This window comes from Pteronotus mesoamericanus, unplaced genomic scaffold (assembly GCF_021234165.1).
Source record: "Pteronotus mesoamericanus isolate MK-2021 breed Mesoamerican mustached bat unplaced genomic scaffold, CSHL_Meso_final contig_94, whole genome shotgun sequence".
Lineage (NCBI taxonomy): Eukaryota > Metazoa > Chordata > Mammalia > Chiroptera > Mormoopidae > Pteronotus > Pteronotus mesoamericanus.
In genome coordinates this window covers 16,885,044-16,911,356 of record NW_026555285.1, presented here as the reverse complement: position 1 = coordinate 16,911,356, position 26,313 = coordinate 16,885,044, and the positions used below count along the sequence as shown (strand labels likewise).

Genomic DNA, 26,313 nt, shown 5'->3' with positions numbered 1-26,313 from the left:
CTCTCTTGTTGACGGGCTTGAGGGGTTTTGTTTGTTTGTTGACCGTGTAGGCAGGCCCCTTACCTGTGTTTGGTTAGGGTTATGAATTAGAACAAATTCACCTGTCGTCATGTATCGAGCAGGGTAATTTCTAATTTGCTTTCTTACTGAAGGTGTAACCCTTTGAGAGCCTCACTTTTTGCCTGTGGGTCGGGGGCTCGATGGTGGCCTCCAGGCGTTTGCTGTTGTCGCTTTCAGTCTGCACAGCTGTCCCAGCGGAAATGTTGTGTTTCCGGGGCTTGGCCTGTGTCCCACAGAGCAAACGGGGCCTGGGGCTGGCTTACCTCTGAATTCCTGTTTTTCTCCCGTAAATCTTGCTTTTAAGGAGACTTTACTTTCTTATCACGTCAGATACATTCTTTTTTCTTTTTTAAAAAGCATTGTTTAATAACGTAAACATTTTAGGTATATAATATTATCATTTGGTATCTGTAAACTCTATTTTGTGTTCAACACCCAAAGCCTAGTTTCCTATATTTGACCCTCTCTACCCAATTTGCCCTCCCTCCCCATGCCTTCCCTCCCTCTGGTAACCACCATTCTATTGTCTGTGAGTTTTTTTTTTACTAGATTTTTTTTGGTGACATTGGTTAAAAAATTATGCAGGTATACAATTTTTAAAAACGTGTGTGTGTGTTTTTTAAAGATTTTATTTATTTAGTTTTAGAGAGAAGGGAAGGGAGGAAGAAGGAGAAGGAGAGAAACATCAGTGTGTGGTTGCCTCTCTCATGCCTCCCGCTGGGGACTTGGCCCACAACCGAGGCATGTGCCCTGACTGGGAATTGAACTGGCGACCCTTTGTTTCACAGGCTGACTCTCAATTCACTGAGTCACACCAGACAGGGCTGAGGTGTACAATTCTATAATTCATCATTTATATATTGTATTATGTGTTCACCACCCCAACTTCAGATGCAAACTTAAAATCATCTTTCTATGACTTGTTGAGAAGGTGGTTGTGGAATCTAGTTTAATATCAAGATAATAGTATTGGATAATTTTAAATTGTAAAAGCATTACATCTCTATGCCAAACATCAATATTTCTACATTTCTCAGAAGGACATAAACACAAATAAGTCTTCTTTTTGTCATTTGATTGCCAGACCTGATGCTCAATGGTGAGCTTTTGTTAATAGTTTCTTGTATGCCTTTGCCCCGTATTTTCCTTGTTTATGTTAGTATGTTCATACTCTTTTTTTTGTTAACCTTTCTGGTGCTAACTTTTTTTTTTTTTTTTTTTTTTAAGAAGAACTCCAGAAGTTTCCCTGAAGGATATTAACTAGTTTTGTATTTAAATTTAGCATTCTTATTCTACTGTCTTGTAAGTCACTATAAATTCTTTGATTCTTCCAGTTCTTTTTGAACCAGCCATACCATCTTGCTGGGTCCCTCATTAATTTTGTCAATAACTATTGGCACTGCTGACTTTATTTGGGTGAGCAATGGTTTTATATTTTTGAAAATCATGTTTTGACATTAGAGATTTGTGGAATATGTTAATATTTCTCAGAAACATCATAGAAACTTATGAAGGGAGTAAACTTGGGAAAAGTCTGGGGGAAGGGACAATAAATATAATGAAGAGATTGAGTGTTCTTTGAATGAGGAGTCTTCTTGTCCTACTTGATCTTTTCCTTTTTTTAAAAAAATCATTTTAAAATTAAAAAATTTAAATTACACTTTACAGTCATCATTATATTTGTTTCAGGTGTACAGCATAGCAGTTAGACATTTATATAATTTATGAAGTGATGTCCCCAGTAAGTCTAGTACCAACCTGACACCATATGATGGAGGACCCAAAAGAACCTGGAATTCATTTATAAAAAAATTGTGTACTCTTACATGTTTAAACATCAGTTACCTTTAAAGTACTCATCATTTGATGGACTACACCTATCAAGACATTTTTTCCACTGCTCAAAACAGCTTTTGAACTTGTTGGTTTGATGCCTTTTAGTGTTTCTGCCTTTTTTTGTTTGTTTGTTGCACCTCTTCCACATTGGCAAAACATTTCCCTTTGAGGACTTTTTTCATCTGGGAAACAAAAGTTGCTCAGGGCAAGGTCAGGTGAATAGGGAGGGTAGGGCATAGGAGTCTAACCATTTTTGGTGGAAAACTGCTGACTACTCAGCACAGTGTGGGCAGGTGTGCTGTACATCACCCATCACGAAATGGGCAAACATGTTGAGAGTCTTCAAAGAAAATTAACTGAAGCCAAATGCAGCTTCTCAAAACAATGCCTATACAGATGGGTTCCTAGAATACTCACCTAGCAGGGGAACCCTGTACTACAAAGGGTCTGCCCTCCAGAAGATAATTCTATTTTCTAGGGTCCCCCTCGTATGTACCCCTGTGATACAAATAATGGTATGCTTGATGTTGCCCCAGAAGTCCTTTAAACTAGCTTCATTTCTTGATTTTTTTTTTTTCCCTGTTCTGACTGGGTGTTTTCTACTGCCTTGTCTTCCAAATCACTGGTTAGATACTCTGCTTTATCTAATGTGCTGTTGATTTCTTCTAGTTTATTCTTTATTCCAGTTAATGCATTCTTCATTTCTGACTGGTCTTTTTTATAGTTTCTGTAGTTTTAAAAAGACATTTAAATATTAAAATTTTCAAATTACAGCTTACGATCAATGTTCTATTGGTTGACTCTTTGTTGAAGTTCTCACTGAGAGCTAATTGAGGCTGTTGATTTGGAAATATGGTGCTAAAGGTGTGGGCCTTGTATCATTTATTAAAGGATAGAAAAGGAGGGGAAAGGTATGTCTTGATAGACAGTGCTACTACTAGGATCCATGGCTGCCTACGGCCAGGATGTCAGAATCAGCAATATGACAGCACATCAGAGAAGTCACAGAAACATCCTCTTTGGTTGGTTAAATGTATTAGTGGCGTGCATGTTTTTTAAACAGAATTTTCCTCAGTGAGATGGACTTTTACCTCTTAAAGGCATTTCTCCCCCTGGTGGTTTTTCAGTAAGAAGTCAAAAGGTATAAGGAGGATGTTAATATTCTTCCTAACTTCTTTATTTAGACACTGCCCAAAATCTTAGGATATAACTTGTGTTATTTATGTCTAAATTATCATTCAGAATACATAACTTTTATAACACTGGATATTGCTTATTAAAGAAATACTTGTTGAAAATGTCCTCTAATTTTAGGTTATTTTGATCTCCTTTCCAAGTATTTTAAGTAAATGAAATATTAGTGAAAAATGTCCTGGAAGAAACTAACAATATTAGTGTTTTCAAAGGAGCACTAATTTGATGCATATATTTTTAAAGACTTTATTTATTTATTTTTAGAGAGTGGGGAGTGAGGGAGAAAGACAGAAAAACATCGATGTGTGAGATAAACATCGATTTGTTGCCTCTCTCACATGCCCCAGCCAGGGGCCGGCCCACAACTCAGGCATGTGCCCTGACTGGGAATTGAACTGGCAACCTTTTACTTTGCTGGATGACAGTCAACTAACTGAGTCACGCTGGTCAGGGTCTAATTTGATATTTTTAAAGGACCAGCTAATACTTTTCAGTACTTTCACAATCCTTCCAAGGCTGGTGTCATTTTCTGAAATGGAGCTTCAGTGCTCTGGTAGGAGGCTTTCTCTTTTGTGTACTATCATTCATAGCGTAACTTGGCTTTGGCTTATCAATGTATTAAAATGTGTTATATTGGGTTGGCCAAAAAGTCTGTTTAGTTTTTTCTGTAAAATAAAAGACACATTATTCATTTTCACCAATAACTTTATTGATTTGGATATTTTGCGTATGTCGGCTATCTACCTCATGGTATAACATTGATTGTTCTCAGTTAATGCCTTTATTTGATTGCTGTCAACTTCAGCTTGTTTACCCGCCAATGGAGCATCGTTCAGTAGGAAATCTCCGGCAGGAAACTTAGCAAACCACTTTTGACATGTTTGATCAGTCACAGCACCTTCTCCATACACTGCACAAATCTTCTTATGTTTCAATTTCATTTTTACCTTTCTTGACATAATAAAGCATAAAATGCTGAAATTGTTGCTTATTTTCCTCCATCTTCAATATAAACGGTTGCACAAAAAGTCACCAATTTTCTTTTTTTTTTTCTTAAATGAATGCTGTATAAATGTCTCATAGTAGTTTTATCCACTCATCTACTGATGGACACTTGGGCTGCTTCCGTATCTTGGCGACTGTAAATATCACTGAAATTAACATAGAGGTGCTACCCTTTTGAACAACATGGTTTTAGAGATTGGAAAGTCATATAGTTTTCCTTGTGCACTCCTTTTGAAACTGCCTGCTTGAGCCTTAACAGAATGTGTGTTAAATGGATTAAATAGTAACAAGAGAATAGAGAAATTGAAGAATGAAATAAAGTGAAATGCATGAGCCTGTATTGCTCATTTTTCAGGAGGTTAAGTATTCAGAGTGTCTTTAAACACCTCCCTGTTCGAAGACTATAAAAGGTACAGGAGCTTCTCCCCATCTTCAGATTCCTCAGGTTCTATTTCAAGAGAAACATCTAACATACATTAAAGAATAAATGGTACCAACAGCTCTAACCTAAGTAAATCCTTAAGTATGTGGTATGGATATAAGCCACTTGAGTAAAGTAGAGGGTGCATGTGTTAATCTACCCATGTAAAACGTATTCACAAGTGCTGTGCTAGGTACCCCAGTAACACGTATGTGGGGGAGAGACTTAGAAAACAAATAAGTAAATAAATAAAACAGAAGATATAATCACATCACTCAAGAAATAATAAGGCATGTAGAGTAATGTATAGAGAGTTTTTAGATACAAGAGAAAGTCTCTCTGAGGCAGTGAAGTTTAAGAGGCTAAAAGGACAAGGGACTAGTTAAGAGAAGCTTAGGCCGGGAGCACCTCTTGGGCCGCGGCGACCCTGAGGCTGGGAAACAGTGTGGCAGGAGGGTAGAACCATCAGAGGGGTGGACAGTGGCCAGGCTGTGAGGGGTCTTACAGGTCATGGTAGGGAGATAGGATTTTTATTTCAATAAGTGGTTTTTGAAGACCTTTATGCAGGAAATGATGTAGTCTCAATTTGTTTCAAAGAAGCTGCTTGAAGGAGAATGGATTTAAGGGAGGAAAGAGTAGAAAGGAAAATGAGAAGGGGGATTATGGTAGCAATCACAGCCTGGGATAAGGGTTGACGTAGTGGTGTGGTGAGAGGTGGGTGGATTTCGCAGGTAAATTGGAGGTAGAGACTTGTAGGACATATTGTCAGATTGAAGAATGTGGTATGTGAGTCGAAAATGACACCAGGGTTTTTGACCTGAGCTAATAGGTAGATAGTAGTACAATTAACTGGGATGGACGAAGGTGGCTATTGTTACTGGTTTCTTTTAATTTGAAGAAGAAAATGTATTTAAACATGTTAAGTTGGCTATGTCTAGAGTTTCATAGTTTGTGATACCAAGCAAGCTGCTGTGTAAGTGAGTCGAGCTCAGTGGAGAAATGAGGAGGTACTTATTTGTTGTTTACGTGTGGTTTATACATAAAGCCCGGACATTGGGTCCACTTATATGTGGATTTTTAAAAGTAGATACAGTATTGTAAAGATATTTTATGATTTTTTTTTCTTTTTTAAAGATTTTATCTATGTATTTTAGACAGAGGGGAAGGGAGGGAGAGAGGGAAAGAAACATCAATGTGTGGTTGCGTCTCACGCACCCCCTACTGGGGACCTGACCTGGCCTGCAACCCAGGCTTGTGCCCTGACTGGGAATCGAACCAGGGACCCTTTGGTTCACAGGCCAGCGCTCAATCCATTGAGCCACACCGGCCAGAGCTGATTTTCTTAATATTATTTTCTAACAATCATACAGCATATATTACAAATAACATACAAAATATGTGTTAATTGACTATATTATCTGTAAGGCTGTGCTCAACAGTAGGCTATTAGTAATTAAACTCTGGGGGAGTCAAAAGTTATATGTGGATATTTTGACATTGCACCGTTTACCGCTGAAATGTTCAAGGCTCACGGTAGTCAGTATTTAAAATAAATATTTCAGTTAATGCTTTCCTGAAGTAATGATGCCTTTGATTTGATACTAAGAAATGTACTTGCTATTATTTAATATGTTTCAATATATTCAACCTATTTTGTTTTCTATTATTTTTTTTAAACAGTGGACTTAAGTTTTGATTAGAAGAGGATATATGAGTATATGTTATTTTAAATCTGTAGTTCTCTTACTATCTTTTTCTCTAAACACTAAGAACTCATGTTTCATTCATAGGTGCCTTGGTTTTCATCATTGCTGTTGGCCTATTTTTCTTTTTATTTTATTTGGAATACTTTCTCTAGACATTTTATGCCTTTGACTATGTTATGGCTAAAAAATAACGAAGAGAGTGAAGTGCTCAGTTTGTTACTCTCCTATCTCATCTAATATTAGAAGTGAGAATAAATGACTAGTTTTAAATACATAATTTCTTTAAAAATCGGTTTCTAGGAAATATGTATATTAATGGTTGTATTTTGAAGTTTGACAGATTTTACAGCCACAATAATATTTAGATCTTGAGTTCCTTGTGTGGCTGTATAATTTAGCAGGGTTTTTGTGGTTGCGCCATCAGTTGGACTGTGGGTGTGTGTTTGTTCGCCCTACAGGGCATGTTAATTGCTTTGTACTCATCCCCATACCCCCAATTGTTCATTCTAAGTATTTAGTCACCTTGCTAAGAGTAGGTGAAAATGAAAGCTTAAAATAAGCTATAATTACATTCAGCATTGGTGATATATTATTCTGACAGAGGAATGTAAATTGGACCTGGATATTACACAGTATTAAAGCTGACCTTCTAAGTTTAAGGTATGAAATTTGTTACTTTGTCACATATGATCAATGATGTATTTTTTCCCCTTTCAGGAAGCTTCTTATATTGATTTTTCAGCAAAATAACTTCGTATTTCCCTAGGCATTTAAGTAAGATTATTATTTTGGGTAATTAAAAATACTTTTCTTGTTAAAAAAAATGTGGGTTCATTACTGGAAAATAAGTAAGATTATACACAAGAGCAAAATGAAGAAAAATGTATAATAACTACTTAGAGAGGGACTATAATTTCTTGGGTGGAAGTGAGTGGTGTCTACTGAGGAAGTCCTCTTGTTTAATGTTGTTGGCTAGTTATTTGAAAAAGTTGGTTAAAACAAGGAATCATAAAATAAGTGGATCAAATATGCCTTAAGCACTTTTTAAAAAATTTATAACGTAAACATTTGTTCCCTGCTGCCACCCCCTGACATTTGATGTGGGGTCTAGACCTTTTCTTGGAGCAGGCAAGGGCTGATTGCATAAACCATTATCCGCTGTGTATTGATATTTTTAAAGTGAAACAAATGTAGAAGATCTTACAAAGTAATCTGAGTGTAGAATTTATTTTATTTTTGGTGATATATTTTGACAATTAATACTTGTGTCCATATCTACTTGTATTGCATTTTTAAAATGTCATCCTTCAAGAAAAACTTTTTCAAAGCATTAAGGTTAGTTTCATAGAAATAGCAATTTTTTTCCCAGAGATATGTTGTTCCAATAATATGTTCATTGAAATAATATTTTCATAGAAACAAACTTTTTTCCAATGATATGTTTTCCTAATGATATGTTTCCATTGGTATGTGTATGTAATTTTAATTAATTTACATAATTACAGTAATAATTACAACTGGCAAAATTTGGAAGTGAACCCAACTAATTCTTGGTGGGAACAGAAGCATGTGAATGTATGAGAGAGTAGAACATTAGCCTTGAATGGTCTTTATGCCGTGGGTATTAGTCAATGTTTCACAAATGGAATGAAAACTCAGTAGTTGAATGAGTTGATTAGATAGAATATGACTAACAATGTGTTGAAATAACTACATGTACATGCACACATTTCCTTGATGAGAGCAAAAACATATTTTGAACAAAAAAATCACACTATAATTTTTGCTTTTTAATCTTAAGGCATGTTAGTATCTTTGCATGTAAAGATTATAGGCATAGTTTAAAAAAATTTTTTAATGTATTTTTTCCATTACCATTTATCCGCTTACCTTACCCCCCACCCCAGTCACCACACTGTTGTCCATGTCCATAAGTCCTTTTTCCTTTTTGCTCAAGCCAGCCATCCACCTACCACACCCTTCACTCCAGGAGCTGTCATCCTGCTCGCTATGATTTTGTTTCTATTTTGCTTGTTAGTTCCATTCGTTCATTAGAGTCCACATATGAGTGAAATCATAGGGTATTTGTCTTACTCTGGATGGCTTATTTCACTGAGCATAATGTTCTCCAGGTCCATCCATACTGTTGCAGAGGGTAAAACTTTCTTCTTTTTTATGGCTGAGTAGTATTCCATTGTGTAAGTGTCCCATATTGTTTTATCCACTCATCTACTCACAGACACTTGGGCTACTTCCGTATATTGGTAATTGTAAGTAACGCTGCAGTGAACATAGGGGTCCTTATATTCTTTCAAATTAGTGTTTCTGATTTCTTCAGATACATTCCCAGAAGTAGGATTGCTGGGTCGTAAGGCAGATCCATTTTTAATTTTTTGAGGTAACTCCATACTGCTTTCATAGTGGATACACCAGTCTGCATTCCCACCAACAGCGCAGAAGTTTTCCACTTTCACTACATCCTTGCCAGCACTTGTTTATTGATTTATTGATGATAGCTATTCTCACAGGTGTGAGATGGTATCTTCTTGTGGTTTTAATTTGTGTTTTTCTGATGATTAGTGATTTTGAGCATCTTTTCATATGTCTGTTGGCCATCAGTATGTCCTCTTTGGAGAGGTGTCTATTCAGGTCCTTTGCTCATTTTTTAACACAGTTATTTATTTTTTTTGGTGTTGAATTTTATATGTTCTTCAAAAAGCGGCTGTAGTTTTTATATGCCAATAATGAATTATCAGAAAGGGAAATTAAGAAAACAGTCCCATTTGCAGTTGCTTTAAAAAGAGTAAAATACCTAGGAATAAATCTAACCAAGGATGTAAAAGACATGTTCTCAAAAAATTATGACACTGAAGAAAGAAATTGAAGAAGATACAAATAAGTGGAAGCATATACTGTGTTCATGGACAGGAAGAATAAACGTCATTAAAATGTCCATGTTACCCAAAGCAATCTATATGTTCAACACAATTCCTGTCAAGATACCAATGACATATTTCACAGAACTAGAACAAGTATTTCAAAAGTTTATATGGAACAGAAGGCCCTGCATAGCAACAGTGATCCTGAGAAATAAGAATAAAGTTGGAAGAATTATGCTACCTAATATCAAACTATACTTTAAGGCCATACTAATCAGAACAGCATGGTACTGGAATGAAAACAGACACAGAGATCAATGGACAGAACGGAGAGCCCAGAAATAAACCCACACCTTTGTAGTCAATATTTGACAGAGGAAACAAGCACATGCAATGGGCTTAAGATTGTTTATCCAATAAACGGTGTTGGGAAAATTGGATGGTTATGTGCAGAAAAATGAAACTACACCACCTCCTTATACTACACACAAGAATAAATTCAAAATGGATTAAATACTTAAATGTTAGGTCTGAAACCATAAAAGTCCTAGAATAAAACATAGCAGCAAAAATAACAGACATTGCTCATAGAAATATTTTATTGACTATATCCCCAGGCAAGGGAAACAAAAGAAAAAAAATAAACAAATGGAATTACATTAAACCAAAAAGTTTTGCACAGCAAAGGAAACCATCAACAAAATAAAAAGACAAACCATAGAATGGGAGAACATATTTGCTAATACATCCATCTGATAAGGATTTGATATCCAAAATTTACAAGGCACAATTTTCTTTAAGTTTTTTTTCTAGCCTGTGCTAGGTTAGTAGGCAGCTATTTTATTTAGCATCCATTGCTTTTGTCATATATATTGCACACTATTTTAATAGTTTTTTTTTAATTTACCTGTTCTTGGTTCTCAGTCAGATGTCTCCCATCAACTCTTTATCCCCTACTTATTATTTCTATCCTTACTGTTCTGTTTCCCCTTTAATTCTTCCTAAATTGGAAGTTTAATTCTACAGAGTTATTTATAAACTGCTCTTGAATTCAGCTTTTTAACATAACTTCAGCAGTGGCCCTTCTCTTTTTAAAACTGTCCTTTAGGAGTTGTCAGTTGACTATTCTTATGTCTTCTAAGGGACAGAAGAATCTTCATTTGATTCTTCTTTTGCTGTTGTTAATTGCTTTTTCTTAGGTGTCTTGGTGAGAGCCTCTGCCTCTCCTCACACTTCAGCAGTGGATGTTTCAGACTTGTGTTTCCTGGAAAATGGAGATATAATTTTCCTACTTCTCCTGCTAAGCACAACTAAAACACCTAGACATTATGTATGAAACAAATACAAGACAACATATAGTCTAGGAAATGTGGTACCCAAGGAACTACATGGTGTTGAGTTCTCTGGGTTTTCTTTTTGTACCTGTTTTATCCTGAATTTGGAGATAAAGAAGTCAGCAACCCAGAAGTGCCAAGAGACACAAGGAGAAGTCCCCCACAAAGCCTGCTGTCTTGAGCCAAAGGACCGTGGAAGGGGCAGCCAGCAATACAGAAAACTTTGACAGTAACCAGACTCTGCTCACCAAGTGAGGAGCCTGAACTTAGACTCCCAGACAGCAGAAATGAGGTGCTCTTTCATTTTCCTCCTGGGGTGATATCAGAGGAGACTTATTAGAGAGTTAAAACTTTCCCCACAACCTAGCGGTAACAAGATCACCCTCTCTCTCCCTGCCTTCCCATTGGCGCCAAGGGAGCTTCCATGGTGAGCATAACAATGCAGTCCTATTTGTCCCTGCCAGGGAGGTGCTGTGGAGGCCAAGTGGGAGCCTGGGTTCCCATCCGCGTTCAGCAATAACAAGGAACCTTCTCTCTCAGGTGTCAATGGAAGCCAAGTAGGAATTTGGACTTGTATTCCTACCTGGCATTGGTGCCTCCCCTCATCCACTGGAGCAGTGCCACAAGAAGCCAGCTCAAAACAGGATAAACCCAAAGAAATTCACAGTATGGCACATGACAGTCAAACTTCTGAAAACTAAAGGCAGAGAGAGAATTTTTCAAAGCAGCAAGACATGGCGCTTTAGTTATGGAGAAAAATAATTCAACTGACCTTGGCTTTCTCATAAGGTACTATGAAGGCCAAAAGAAGGAGATAAACAGTTTTCAAATGAAGAAAGGAAAGGACAGTCTGCTCAGAATCTTATGGGCTGTGAAAATATCCGCGAAGAACTCGGGGGAAATCGAGATATACTCGGATGAAGGAACACCCAGAGAATTTGTGGCCAGCAAGCTGACCCTCAAAGGATGGCTAAACGCTATTTTCTAAATAGTAGCAAGGAAATGATAAAAGAAGCCACCTTGAAATACTAGGAAGAAAGTAAAAATATGAGTAAATACAGTAAACTTTCCTTCTCTTGAGTGTTTTACATTGTTTGATGGTAGAAGCAACAATTACAACACTGTTTAATGTGGTTCTAAATGTATGTGGAGGAAATACTTAAAACAATTATACTATAAATGGGAAGGATAGAGGGAGGTATAGTTTGTTAGGGGTTCCATACAATATATGACAGACTGGGTGGCATAAACAGCAGAAATCTGTTTTCTCATCACTTTGGAGGCTGGAAGTCTTAAACTCGAGGTGCTGGCAGGGTTGGCTTCTTCTTAGGCCTCTCTCCGTGGCTCTCAGGTAGCCCACATCTTACTCTGTCCTCACACGGCCTTTCCTCTATGGGCCTGCATCCTGTGTGTCTCCTTATAAATATGCTGGTCATGCTGGATTAGAACCCTGCCCCTATGATCTCATTTACTCTTAATTACCTCTTTAAAAGACTTATTTCCAAGTATAGTCACATTGTGGATTTGAGCTTCAACATACGAATATTGAATGGCACTATTCAGTCCATGACAGAAGTGAAGGTTTCCACAAATCACTCCAACTTGTAAAATGATGACACCAATAAACTGTGATATGTTATGATGTAATACCTAGAGCACCCACTAAAAGTTATACAAATAATAAATCAAAATGGAATTCTGTAAGATGTTTAAATAAACCAAAAGAAGGCAGGAAAAAGAAGATAACCTTCCCACCCCAAACAACAACAAAAAACCCCCCAAAATAAATGGTAGACTGAAGCCTTAACCATATTCATTAATTATATGAATTTTGAAGGATTTAAATTGTCAATTAAAGGAGTTTGGCAGAGTGGATTTAAAAAAATTAATTATATTTTTATCAAAAATTTACTTAAAAATAATGATACAGGCAGATTAAAAGTAAAAAGATAAAATGTGCAAACAATCAAAAGAAAGCAGTTGTAGCTATTTCAATATTAAATAATTTAGACTTCATAGGACATAGATTATTATATAATGATCAAAGAAGAAGGCCACTGATAGACCACTCCTAAATGTGCACATGTCAAACTACAAGCGTGCAAAACATAGGAAGCAATAAAATAATAGAACTGAAAGAAGAAATAGGTAAGTCCAAAATTAGATTTGGAGATTTCGCAATACTCTATAATAATTGATAGAACTATATAGAAAATGAAGCCATAGAAGAACTCAACACTGCCATAACACCAAAAGACATATTTTTAGAACATCCCATCCAACAATAGTAGAATACACATTTTTTTCTTATTCCCACAGAGCATTTACCAAGGTAGACCATAACCTGGGCCATAAAAGCAAATTTAATCAAATTAAAAAAATTGAAATTATACTGAATGTGTTCTCTTACCAAGGTGCACTCAAACTAGTTAAATCTCCAGACCTCTGGAAAGTAAATAACACCACTTCTATATAATCCATGGATCAAAGAAGTAGTTTCAAGGGAAGTTATAAAAAAATACCCTAACTAAATGAAAATACATTTCTAATCTTGGGGGACACATCTAAAGCAGTACTTGAGAGGGAAATTTATAACTAAACATACATTATAAAAGTTGGAAAGGTTCAAATTAGTCATTTTAGCTATCACCTTAAGACTCTAGAAAAAGAAGAGCAAAATAAACCCAAAGCAGTAAGAAGAAAGGAAATAAAGATTAGAAATCAGTTAAATTCAGAACAGAAAAACAGAGGAAATCAATGAAACAAGGAGGTGTTTCTTTTGAAAAATTAATAAATTGTCAAACCTTTATTAATATTGAAGAAAAAAGACACAAAAACCCAATATCAGGAATGACACAGGGAATCTCACTAACAATCCCACATTAACAGAGTAGTAAAGGAATACTACAAACAACTTTAAACACACATTTGCAAACTTAGATGAAACAGACCAATTCTTTGAAAAGGACAATGTACTGCAACTCATGTAATATGAAATAGAAAATTTAAATAGTCTTCTGACTATTAAGAAAATAGGATTACTGTTTTACAACTCCTCAAAAGATCTTCAAGTACAGATAATCTTACTGGAAAATTCTACCAAACATTTAAAGATAAATTAATGCCAATTTTACAGTTTCTTCTGGTAAGTACAAGAGTAGGGAAAATTTTACAATTTATTTTATGATGTTGGTACTGACAGTAAAGCCAGACAAAGACACTGTTAAAACAAAACAACCCTCAAGGCCCCAAATTTATGGACCAATGTCCCTCATGAAGATAGACACAAAAATTATTATTGTAAAACATCCAAAAGGCTAAAGAATAAAGAAGGATAGTCATATAACCATATCAACTGATGCAAAGCATTTGACAAAATTCACCAATTCATGATAAGAAACTCTCAGGATTACAGGAATAGATGCTGTGAATTGAATTATGGTCCCTCAGAAGGAAATTTTTAAGCCCTATCCCCCAGCACCTTAGAATGTGACCTGACCTTATTTGAAAATAGGGTCATTGCAGATGTAATTAATTAAGGTGAGATCATAAGAGAGTAAGGTGGGCTCTACTCCAATATAGTTTATGCTCTTATAAAAAGAAAGGACAAGACACACAGGATGTTGTTTGATTACAGTATGGGAATCCTGTATTAACAGCTACCATCCGAGGCTAGGAAGAGTCAAGGAAGTAGTCTACCCAGAGTTTCAGAAAAAGCCTGGCCCTATTAACAGTTTGATTCTGGGTTTCTGGTCTCCAGAACTATGAGAATAAATTTGTTTGTTTTTTTAAATCCTCACCTGAGGATATGTTTTATTGATCTTGGAGCGAGAGGAAGAAAGAAAAAGAGAAACATTGGTATGAGAGAGAAGCATTGATCGCTTGCCTCCTGTGTATGTGTCCTGACTGAGGATCAAACCCACAACCTTTTGGTGTATAGGATGATGCTCCAGTCAATTAGCCACCCCGCCAGAGTGAGAATAAAAGTCACCCAGTTTGTGTCACTTTGTTATAGCAACCCTAGGAAACTAATACATAGGGGTACTTTCTCAACTTGATTACACAAATTACAGAAATCATATAGCTAATATTATATTTAATGGTGAAATGCTTCCCCCTTAGGATGGGAACAAGGCAAGGGTGTTTGTACTAACCACGGTTATTCAACATAGTACTAGAAATTCTAGCCAGAGCAATGAGATAAGAAAATGAAATGAAAACAATGTGAATCAGAAAGGAAGAAATAAAAGTGTTCCCATTTACAGAGGGCATGATTGTTTACATAGAAAAAGCAAAGATTCTATGAAAATTTCTAGAACTAATAAGTGAGTTCAGCAAGATTGCAGGATTCAAAACAAAAATCAATTGTATTTTTTTTGGAAGCTGAAATCAAGTTCTAGAGATCTGTTATACAACAAGGTGCATATAAGTAACAATACTGTGTTATACACTAAAATATTAAGAAGGTATAGTTATATTATTTGGGTTTTTTTTTAACCTGAAAAAAAAATCAATTGTTTTTCTATATACTATATACTTTACCAGCAGTGAACTTTTGGAAAATGACGTCATTTACTGCTACTGGTCAAAAACAAATACTCTAGTATAAATCTAAATTTATGTATATGACTTTTATCTTTAAAACTATGAAATAATGGTGAAGGAAATCATATAAATTCTGAATAAATGGAGCGATAACCCCATGTTCATGAGAGAGGAGACTAATCTCATTTACTTTGTCATTCGTTGGTAGAATTCAGTTCCTTGCAGTTGTGTGACCGACATCCCTGTTTTCTTTATAGTTCCCAATTTAGGGTTATTCCAGCTTTTTGAGCCCCCCCACATTCCTTAGCTCATGTTTCCCTTTCTCCATCTGAAAAGCCTGCAAAGGCAGGTTGAGTTGCTCTCACGTTTTGAATCTCTTTTCTTCCATCTCGTGCTGCTCACCCAGCTGGGAATAGGCCCTAGCTTTGAAGAACCCTGTAGTTAGATTGGACCCACCTGGATAATCTAGGGTCCTTTCTCTATTTTAAATAATCTAATTAGCAACCTTAATTCCACCTGCAACCTTAATTCCCTTTTTAATTTCTCTTTGCAGTGCAATGTAATATGTTCATAGGTTTTGGTGTTAGGCCATCTTTGGCGGAGCAGAGGTCAGCTTACTTTGCCTAACACATTTGCCTGACTCTTTAATGACTTTCCAGTGCCCATAGAATTCTATATAGTTTTTTTCAAAATCAGGCTCCTTCCTTTCTGTTTGGTTTTATCTCTGATACAGCCAGTGCTCAGTACAAGCCCCACCTTTAACATTTAATGTTTTTGTATGTATTTCCTCTTGACTGTCCTTTATGGCTCAGGTCAGACATCAGCTGCTTTGTTCCCAAGAGGTAGATGATTATAATACTTATTATTATATTATGGAAATAATTTTGCCCAACATTTGTTTCAACCACTGGTCTGTGATCCTTTCAAGGGCAGAGAACATGTTTTATTCAGTTTTGTTTTTCTCATATGTAGTACAGTATCAAGCACATAGTGAGCCCTTATTAAAGGCTGGCTGACTTTGTTAATGAGCACTTCAGGTTTCGTAGTAATGAAACATCACCCTCCCAGCAGCAGTCAATCGAGTACTAAAGTGTGATGTAGGACAGAGTCTTCAGATTCATCATCCTTGGTTCAGTATGGATAAATACCAGTTTCAAAATCAGAACTGATGTTCCTGGCATGAAGTTTGAGACAGGTTCAGTGATGCTACATAGAACATGTCATCTCTTTGTGCCTTTTCTGTGTATGTAAAGTAAGGATATATGCCTGTGCATCAGCACACCTAGATGCTATTTCTAAGTGACTTTAAACTCTCTCAGTGTATTCCTTTCCTTCTATATAAAATTGGAAGGTGATTCAGTTTCATTCTGAGACCATTTATTCAGGGTAGTCTGTCCCTGGTGCTGGAGATATAAAAACAAGTAAGAAATGGTCCCCATTCTCCAGGTGTATGCCTCAGGTAAGATTGCTCTTAAGATCTGGTAGGTTTTTTTCAGCTCTGACAATCTGTGATGCATTTGTCTTTCCCTTCCTTAGGGCACATTTGGGAAGAGTTAATAACTTGAACTTTAGTCTGTGGGAAACATACACAGATAGTGCTTTGTTCCTTTGGCTAGGAAGTAAATCTGAGACTTGACTGTATGCTGCCTCTTGTGCCCTATGAGGTGACTATATTTGCTTCATAAAGCCAACAGTACTTTGGAAATCACTTCGCACACATCTGATTTCATCCTTTACCTCTGGAAGCAATAACTGAACTTAAAAGCCTAAGCTTCTTTGAACATTTAAAGGTGGTTTGAACATTTAATCCTAGAGACCTGCTCTTCCTCTTCTTTTTTCTCTTCGCCTTTTACCTCTTCACCTTTTCTTTTCTCCTACATTGAGACCCCGACTATGAAGTGCTAAGTGGTAATGTACTTAGACATTTCTTTTGAAGCAATTAAAAGAAGAGTTTGATACTTCCTGTTACAGAATTTTAAAAGGTAGATTTTGTTTTAAATTAGTATATAGCACATTACTTTTTGCTTTTTAAAGCAATTTTTTTCTGCAATACAAATGCCATGCTAACTTCTGTGCCATTCCTATCATGAAGAAAAAACATTTGCACAATGTTCATTCATCCATGAATGCAGTTTATAGTTAAACCACGTAATACCTGATGGTACTTTGCTGACAGACACAGAGTAAACAGTACAGATTTTGTTTCCTGAAGATTGATTATTTATAGATCAGTTGATAATTTTTTTCCAGGTTGCTTCTTGCACTGATGATGAGAAAGTTTTTACTTTTGTAGAAAGCTATGGATTTCAATAAACCTCTGTCAAAATTGCAGCCCTACCTACTCAATATCACTTTTTATCTTGAACATCTTTTCCAGAAGAGATAGCAACTGATATTTGCCCCTATCCTTAAAAATAATATTGCTGAAAACAGTAGAGGTTGGGGGCGAATATTTTGAGAGAATGGGTTTATGGGTGATAACTTGTTAATACAACAATATGTTGGCCTTGGAATTTTTTAATGGAAACAGGGAGACTTTTTATGCCTATTTAATTTGTGTTCCAATATTACTTTTTCAATGAGTACTTTTGTCAGTTTCCTTTCTATGTTTAAATATTATAGTGGTTTTTTTTTTGTTATCAAGCATCTAGCTTCTATTCTCTACACCTTGTCCCACTTTTCTTGTTTTTGGTGTTTTATGAAATATAATCTGCCTTTGAACAGACTGTTACCAACATCTTTGATTTTATTGTTTTTGATAAAATATTTCCCACCATGAGTTAAAACATTGTAGTAAAAAATATAAAGTATTAGGTAGGATGCCTCTTTACATTTAACTATATTTCATAGAGAATTAGTTTATATGTAATATACATAAGTGGATGTAAGTTTTACTTTAATGATTTATATTCTACAATGTAGAAGAGAGTTATGTAGTGGGTCCAAAATGGTTGATTTGAGAACTTATTTTTGTGGGCCCTGATATTCTAGATATAGTTGTTGTACTAGTGGTGATACATTTTTAAAATAGCTATGTTCTATTATTAATTACTCAGACCAGTTTTTTTCATTTTTAAAAAATTTTTATTTTTAAATCATGTTTATTACCGTTGTCTCAGTTTTTCCCCCTTTGCCCTCCTCCGCCCATCCCACCCCGCCCCCCTCTCCCACAGTCAATTCCCATTCTGTTGTCTATGTCCATGAATCATTCATACATCTTCTTTGTTTAGTCCCTTCTCTTTCTTTCCACCATTGTCCTCCTTCCCCATCCCCTCTGGTCACTTTCAGTCTGCTCCAGGTTTCCATGCCTATGGTTTATTTGTTTGTTAGTTTATTTTGTTGAATAGATTCCACTTAGAGGTGAGATCATATGGTATTTGTCTTTCACTGACTGGCTTATTTTACTTAGCATAATATTCTCCAGTTCCATCTATGTTGTCGCAAAAGGTAGGAGTTTCTTCTTTCTTTTTTTATACAAAAATGTAGATTTTTACTTATTTATTTATTTTAAATGTCAAAATCCATTATGAAATCTTAAAAAATTTAAATGCATTATAATTCTCTGCAATTAAAACAACATGACACCAGCACAGAAATAATCAAGTAAATCAATGAAATAGAATGAGCATTCTAGAAACAAAAGTATATGTCTGTCTAATAATGTCATATATGTTTGATATTTCAAGTCAATGGGGAACATAAGTCTTATTCAACAAGTAAGGTGCAAGGACCACTATTACTTGAAATAAACTACAGAACCCTATTTCACACATTATACAAGAAATACTCAGGTGAGTTAAAAACCAAAATGTAAAATCTAAGGAGTCTTAGGAGAAAATACAAAATAATATTTTTCTTACCCTAACATATCCAAACCCAGAAGCTGTAAAGTAAAATAATGACAGCATGACTGTATTAAACAAGTAAGACTATATAGTAATATACATATAAAAAAGTTCAAGGACAAGTAATTATGAGGTGGATCCGGGTCCTGAAGGTCCCTATTCAGGCGCCAGCTGAGGTGGAGGGCGGACTGTTCCCCAAAGCCGCTCCGGGTGATAAAATAAGTTGTCCCAGACACTTTTCTCTTGGTCTGCCAGGGGAAGGAGTGGCACTTCCCTCTAGTGGAGAAGGCCCCTAGGCCCGTCTCTTGAAGTGGCTTTTATTGAGAACCATATGCACTGGGATATACTCTAAAGCTCATCAATCAATGTCAAAAGGCTATGTTAAGAAAACAGATAGAGATCATAGATAGCAATTGAAGGGAAGCAAGAGACTTGCCTCAGGTCAGGGTTGGTGAATAATGTAAATTTCCTTCTCAGCAGAAGCTGGTTATCATGGCTTTTGAGGGAAGAACAAAGCATGCTTCAAGGAACTTACTTCTATGTTTCCACCTCCCCCCTTGCCCCCCAGAACGGCCCAGTCCAGTTTAGGGCTGTATCTGCCTCTAGTATTGTTTGAAGCCTGAGCCAGGTGGGTGGGGCAGAGCTGCCAAGACATAAAGAGACTTCGTTGAGAAAGAATGAGCACTCTGGCCATATCAAAGCCTAGGGGTGAGGGTCTTTTTCCTCTTCACCGTGTTCCTCAAGTCCTTCCCATGATGGCCCCTATGCATCTGTGCTTGTCTTAGGTTGCCCCTGCCATCGAGGGGTCTTACCTGTCATTGACTAACCAGTCATCCTCTGGGGCCAATCAGGGTGGGCCAAACAGGGTGATATGAGGGAGGCAGGGGCTGCACTCATGCCAGGGGGACAGGTTTTGTCTCCTCAGTGGCTTATTTTTCCAAGGTCTCCTTGCTCAGCTCCAGCCTTGGGGTCCTCTCATCTGGTGGCCAGGCTATAGTCCCTGAAACCAGGTGGGACTGTTCCCAACGTAATAGATTAGGAAAGTATTTGCAACACATCTAAAAAAGGGTTAATAGCTGTTTTTATTTAGGGAAAAAATTATACAAACAGTTAATCAAAAAATGGATAAAGAATACAAAAAAGTCATTTAAAGCTTTTTAAAAATAAAAGAAATAGGCAAGAAATATACAAAAACAGGTTTAGTTTCAACAAACAATAAAGTAAAAAGATAACACATTGTTGTCACAGTCAGATTAATAAGCATTAAAAATACTGGTGATATCAAGTATTGGTGACTGTGAAAGGAACTGGGTTTTCATAGATTCTTTTTCTTCATCTTCTTAAAGCAGTCCCTTTAGCATATCTTGCAATGCTGGTTTGGTGGAGGTGTATTCTTTTAGCCTTCTTTTGTCTGGGAAATTCCTTACTTTGCCTTCCATTTTAATTGAGAGCCTTGCTAGGTAGAGCAGTCTTGGTTGCATGCCTTTGCTTTTCATGACTTGGAATATTTCTTGCCGCTCCTTTCTGGCTTGTAGTATTTCTGTTGAGAAGTCAGCTGCTAGCCGTATCAGGGCTCCCTGATATGTTATTACCTGTTTCTCCCTTGCTTCATTTAGGATCCTCTCTTCATGTTTGATATTTGCCATTTTCATGATGATGTGTCTTGGAGTGGGCCTGATTGGGTTCCTCTTGAATGGGCCCTCTATGCTTCCTGGACTTGTGTGACTTTTTCTCTCCTCAAGTTAGGGAAGTTTTCCATCATTACTTTTCCAAACAGGTTCTCTGTCCCTTCCTCATCCTCTTCTCCTTTTGGTATCCCTACTATACAGATATTATTACATTTCAGGTTGTCCTGTATTTCCCTCAATGCCTCTTCATTATTTTTGAGTCTTTTTTCATTTTCTTGCTCTTTCTGGGAGCTTTTTTCTACCTTGTCCTCCAGCTCACTGATTCATTCCTCTGCTTCATCTAGCCTGCTTTTGATTTTTTCTACTGTGTTCTTCAATTCAGAAATTGTCTCCTTCATTTCCTCTTGTCTCTTATTGATAGTTTCTATGTCCTTTTTTCATGCTGATATAGTTTGCAGTAAGTCCCTCGTAGTTTCCCTGTAGTTTTTTGTAATTTTCTCTGAGCTCATTGAGCTTCCTTAGGACCGTTTTTTTGAACTCATTGTCTGATAGTTTACTTGCCTCTTATTTCATTTAGTGTTCTTTCTGGGGATTCTTCCTATTCCTTCGATTGGGGGTGTTTCTTTTTCTTCCCATTATTTGTGAGACTCTTCTTTTTTGCTTCTGCTTCTTGAATTGCTCTGTCTTGATTTCCTGACTTTGTGGTGTGAACTTCTATGGTAGGAGACTGGTGTTTTATTTTTCTGGTTCTACCTCTGATTATGTCAGATGTTGACCCTGTCTGATCTTAGGCAGTCTATTTGAGACTTCTAGGAAACTACTGTCTGTGGCTGTCTCCTTCCACTGTTAATCTAGTCACTCTGCACTCAGCAGGCTGGCTTGGAGGCATCACAGGGGGAATCCAACTGGCTGTTTCAATATACTTCTGGTTCTGCTGCCCGTGGGCACCCGGCCTGCCTTCTAGAATCTCTACTGCACTCCTTACCAATCAGCTTGTACTAAAGCTGATTCTTCTGTCTGTCCGAGGTTCTAAGGCTCCTTTCTTGCTATTGTTCAGTTGTTTGTTCCAGGTGATTTCTCCACAATTTAGTTGTAATTCCATATTGGTCCTGAGAGGAGGTCAGTGTTACTTCTGTTCACTCCTCCACCGTCTTGATTCTCTTCCTCAGATCAGAAGTTTTATCTTGTTTACCTGGGGTAAAATGTTTTCTAAACTCTACAACTGTACAGTGGATTCCCAGATAAGTGTATTAAATTCACCAGTCTTTTTGCTATATTAACATAATTTTAAATTTGTGTTTATTGGTATAAGGTAGTTTTAGGAATAGTAACTTTATTGTCCACAATGATTGAAGATGATAGTGGTAAGAATCACCCTAAACCGTTCTTATTAGTTTTAGAATATTTTTATGGTTATACTTTTGAATATAGAGATTGCTGAAAATTCACTTCAAACAAAACACCGAAGTCCCACAGGAGGGCCTGGTGAACAGAGCCTGTCTGCACATGTCAGTGCCAGCCCAAGTAAAACTTAAATTACTCCTTATGCGTTTGATTTCGAGCTCCCTGCTGCATGTGAAATAAGAATAAATACAGAATAGGAGACAACAAGACAAATAGTTAAGCGGGATGCCCTGGGTGTTTTCCTGAAACATGAAAGCAGGAATTGAAATGCCTGCAGGTAATAATGTCTGCTGCTGATAGCACAGAGTAAACTCTTCACTTTTGATGTAGCATTCTGGTTTGAAAACACCAACTTCTTTTTAACTTTTTTTTTTCTCCCCTTAACTATGATAGTGATCTTCAGTCTTTTCTTTTTCAGACGAGTATTGTTACTGTTTAGTGCATTCTTGAATTAGTTGTTCCATGGTTTTCACAGAGAAGAGACAAGTAAAAATCTGATAAAAGTTTGCAATCTAAATGACAAGGTGCTTTTTTGCGGGGTGGTAAAATCAGAAATTCTGAATACTTATAGGTGATTAAACTGTGTTCACAGATGTGTACAAATGAAGGTAGATTTTTAAATAATATTTTTATTTTTCATAGAAAATGTTGCATTTGGTTTCTACCCTTCTTATTTTCATGGGAAATGTTATATTGTAACTTAAGTAAGAAAACAGTATTATATCCTGGTATATGACTTGTTTTTATTCTTTATAATGTGCTGTTTTTGATTATTGAGGGAAATTTTGTTTTTAATATTTCATTTTTCTTTTTCTTCTTTACATTTCATTTTCATTTTGATTTTAGAGAGAGGTAGAGGGAGGGAGTAAGAGGGTGAGAAACATTGATGTGAGAGAGAAACGTCGATTTGTTGCTTTCCATACATGCCCCAGGGGACTGAACCTGCAACCCATTTATGTGCCCCTGACCAGTAACCTAACCATGAGTCAAACCAACAACCCTTTGGTTTGATGGATGATGCCGAACCGGTGATCCACCCTGGCCAGGGCAACATTTCATTTCTCAAAGGCCACACACCTATATATGCTCACACATAAAATCATACATATAAACAAAGATATGTACAAACATGTATACACACTTATTTTTTGCTTTCTTCTACTAACTTTTGAAAACAGATGGTTATTATTTATTTATTGACTTAGGCATTCCAAATCACCACTAGAAAAAAATGTATTAATTTCTATGAAGGTAGGTTTTCTATAATCTAGGTGAGCTGTTGTCTGTTGGCAGTAATGTCCTAATTACAATACAGTTCTGTGACTATATCTATGGGCTTACAGAATAGATATGTAAGGATGAAAATAGTCATTTAAAAAATGATGAAGACGCTTAAAAAAAATTGAACTTTGAAACTTGGGAAATTTTCAGCAATCATAAGGATGCACACCACTAGCTTGCTGCATTTTTACTCCTTCTATGACAACTAAGAGCATGAATTATGAATGATTTGTACAAGCTGTTATTCCGATATTGTTTTTATGATTAGAATATAACTGTTGTAAAATATATGTGATAGTATTGTGATATTCCAAGCTGAGAATACTAACTTAATATATAACAACCCTTTTTCTTGTTTTTCAGTTGGGTACAAAGTTTCGGACATGAGGGGCTCGGATTATTACTGGACATTTTGGAAAAACTGATTAGTAGCAAAATGTAAGTACTGCTGGTTATTTTCATTTAAGCTACACTTTCATGTCCAATTATAATTCTAATACTGATATCTTTTATGCCAATGCAGACAAGAAAAAATTGTAAAGAAGAATCAGCACAAAGTCATACAGTGTCTAAAGGCTTTGATGAATACCCAGGTGTGTACATGGTTAATGATATTATATTCGTTCTTCACTGGTTCTTCCTAGAATTTTTAAGAATTAGAGTTGTATAATAAAGAATTTGTGATTAAGTGATATATTGCTTTGATATGCTGTTTAGTACATAATAGAAAAAATACTGAATTGTATAATTTTCAGTTTTGTGTAAAAAAAACTGTCTCCCAGTGGAGAAGCTTGGGGATGAACGGACCTTCTTTTGGCCCTTAACTTCTCATGTGTAGATTAGTTCTCTCCCTCCTTTCTCCCTCCCTGTCTCTCTCCCTCCCTTTCTGTCCTTCTTTTTGTTCTTTTCACTTCTTCCTTCCTTACTCCCTTCCTCTCGCTCACTCTTAATTTTCAAAACTATAGCATGAATCACCTTTGGAATTATACATGATTATTAAATGAGGTTTGCACTAATATTTATTATCAAAGAATCAAGTTGGAAAGACTTAATTTTTATAGTTTAGGAATTTAACTCTATAATGCAATTAATGAAAATAGATAAAACAGGTCCCAGAAAGGGAGCAGTTATGCATAATATGCATATTATTGATACCAAATACAAAATGATGGATCTGCAGAGTTTGCATATTTAAAGAGGGAACATTAGAAGAGAGAAATACTTTAAGCTCTCTACTGAAGTTAGATTTTCTGAAAGGGTTTCTTTTATACTCTTAATTGAAGAAATTTCTCTGCCCAGTGCCATGTCTTTAGCTCCAACATCTAAATGCATTTACCTCATGATGTGTGAGTAATGATAGGTATTTTAGTTGCTGTTAGACAGCGGGAGAGGAAATTGTACTTAGGACGGTGTGATGATTTGTGTTTTGCAGCAAACTCTATATTTCTGATTAATTTTATTTTTAATATTTTTCCTCATTCTGAGTTTTAGAATAAACCTTTAGAAGACTTCACACTCAAGTACTGATATTTAAATTATTAACGTTTATTTTATGTATTTTTACTAAATGTAGTAAATATTTATGTTTTCTAATTATTTTTATTTTGCTGAATTATTTATGTGTTTTTTTAGCATTTTCTGGAGTTAAGTTTTCTACTTTTAACCAATGAAATATTTTTCTCCTCCCTCAGCCCTTCTAATTAGATAAAATTTTAAAGGAAGATATCTGATATAGAAATCAAAAGTCTTTCCATTTTTCTGTGAGAAGTATGTTTTAGGTATTTTGTAGAATATGAGAATAAGTGAATAAAGAAATGAGAAACTGCTGATAGGGAGAGGTCTTTTCACATTGTCAGTACATAGTTCTACTTTAGGAAGCGCCTTTGAAAGTGAAATTAGAGAATTTGAACATTTCACTAGTGGTGGGAAGTCTGAGAGTAGAGATAACCCAGAAACATTTTTTCCAACCAGAGGGACAGGTGGAACCTAACTTGGGAAGAGTGTCATGGTTAAAGTGAGATGGCATATTGAAAATATCTTACTTGTTTTGAAACTGGATAGGAGAAGGAGTAAACCATATGTATTTATATTCTAATTAATATAATGTGACATTTTACAATAACATTGTGTTGCTTACAGTTTGCATATGTGGAGCTGAGATATATTGCTGTTTGTATTCATTCATGCCATGTGTGCTAATAAGAATGAAAAGTTAAGTTATTGATACTTGGAATTAGTATTATATTGTGACTGAAATTTTTGGTAAAGCTTTTTATTCTTTCTGAAGTCCTGGTGATAATTTTTTTTCTATACCTCATTGTGCAGCCTTTATAAGAGATTATTGAAAATGAATAATGTAGACTTTAAGAGAGAAAAGTGTGGTACCTTATTTTGAACTAGTAATTATATAATAAGCAAATTTGATAATATATGAAAGCAAATTTCTTATAACACTAAAGTGGACTAATATTTTTTTTAATGAGAAAAGATTGTGACTATTAGGAAGAAAATAAGTCAGGATGAAAAGTTAATTTATTAAAACTAAAAGGTCCTTAGAAGAAGGGCTTTGCTTTGGTCAGTTAACTTTTTGTGTGTGGCTTAGAGATGTACATCCCCCCGCAAAGGTGCTTTGCTCCTGAAGCCAGCCCCTCTCCCCGCATGGCTTCTGCTGTTGGGATTAATTCACAGGTGTTGGCGTGGGGAGGGGCGGGGGAGTTGTTCAGCACCAGCATGCATGTAGTGTTGGGCATCCTCCACAGGGGATTTGGGGCACTAACCTTCCCCTACCTATCACTTCTTCATTGGCCTGGAGTTCCATCTATTGGGTAATAATAGGCCTCATGTAGAATGCAGATGGAACCTGGCATTAGTCCTCAGTTTAGAACGTTAGTTTTCATAGAATCTAGATTGGATCTTTGACATTCAGTCAAGAGACTTCCTTAGGCCTTCCAAAGTTGTCACCACCTCTCTAACCTTATAAGAGCCTTCACTTAATGCACTGCACATGCCAGTACTGGTAAGTTGGCTATATCTCTCATAAAGTCGACATTTTTTGTTTTCCTTTGCTTTGTGTTTTACGTAATTGAATGAGAATAGTTTTATATAAGTAGGCAGCAAAAATTTCTTCAGTTCTAGGTATTGAATATTGACAACTGGCCTCATTCCATACTTAAAC

The 26,313-nt window shown here is 36.1% G+C and overlaps 1 protein-coding gene across 3 annotated transcripts in view; it reads left to right on the top strand.

Moving 5' to 3' along the window:
- Positions 1 to 26,313, top strand: part of DIAPH3 (diaphanous related formin 3) — a 459,782-nt gene that overhangs the window by 106,119 nt on the left and 327,350 nt on the right. For all 3 annotated transcript variants that reach the window (XM_054586406.1, XM_054586404.1, XM_054586403.1), the window contains 2 exons: positions 23,502 to 23,576; positions 23,662 to 23,731. In XM_054586406.1, coding sequence (XP_054442381.1) covers positions 23,502 to 23,576; positions 23,662 to 23,731 — 145 coding nt within the window. The remainder of the gene's footprint in view (positions 1 to 23,501; positions 23,577 to 23,661; positions 23,732 to 26,313) is intronic.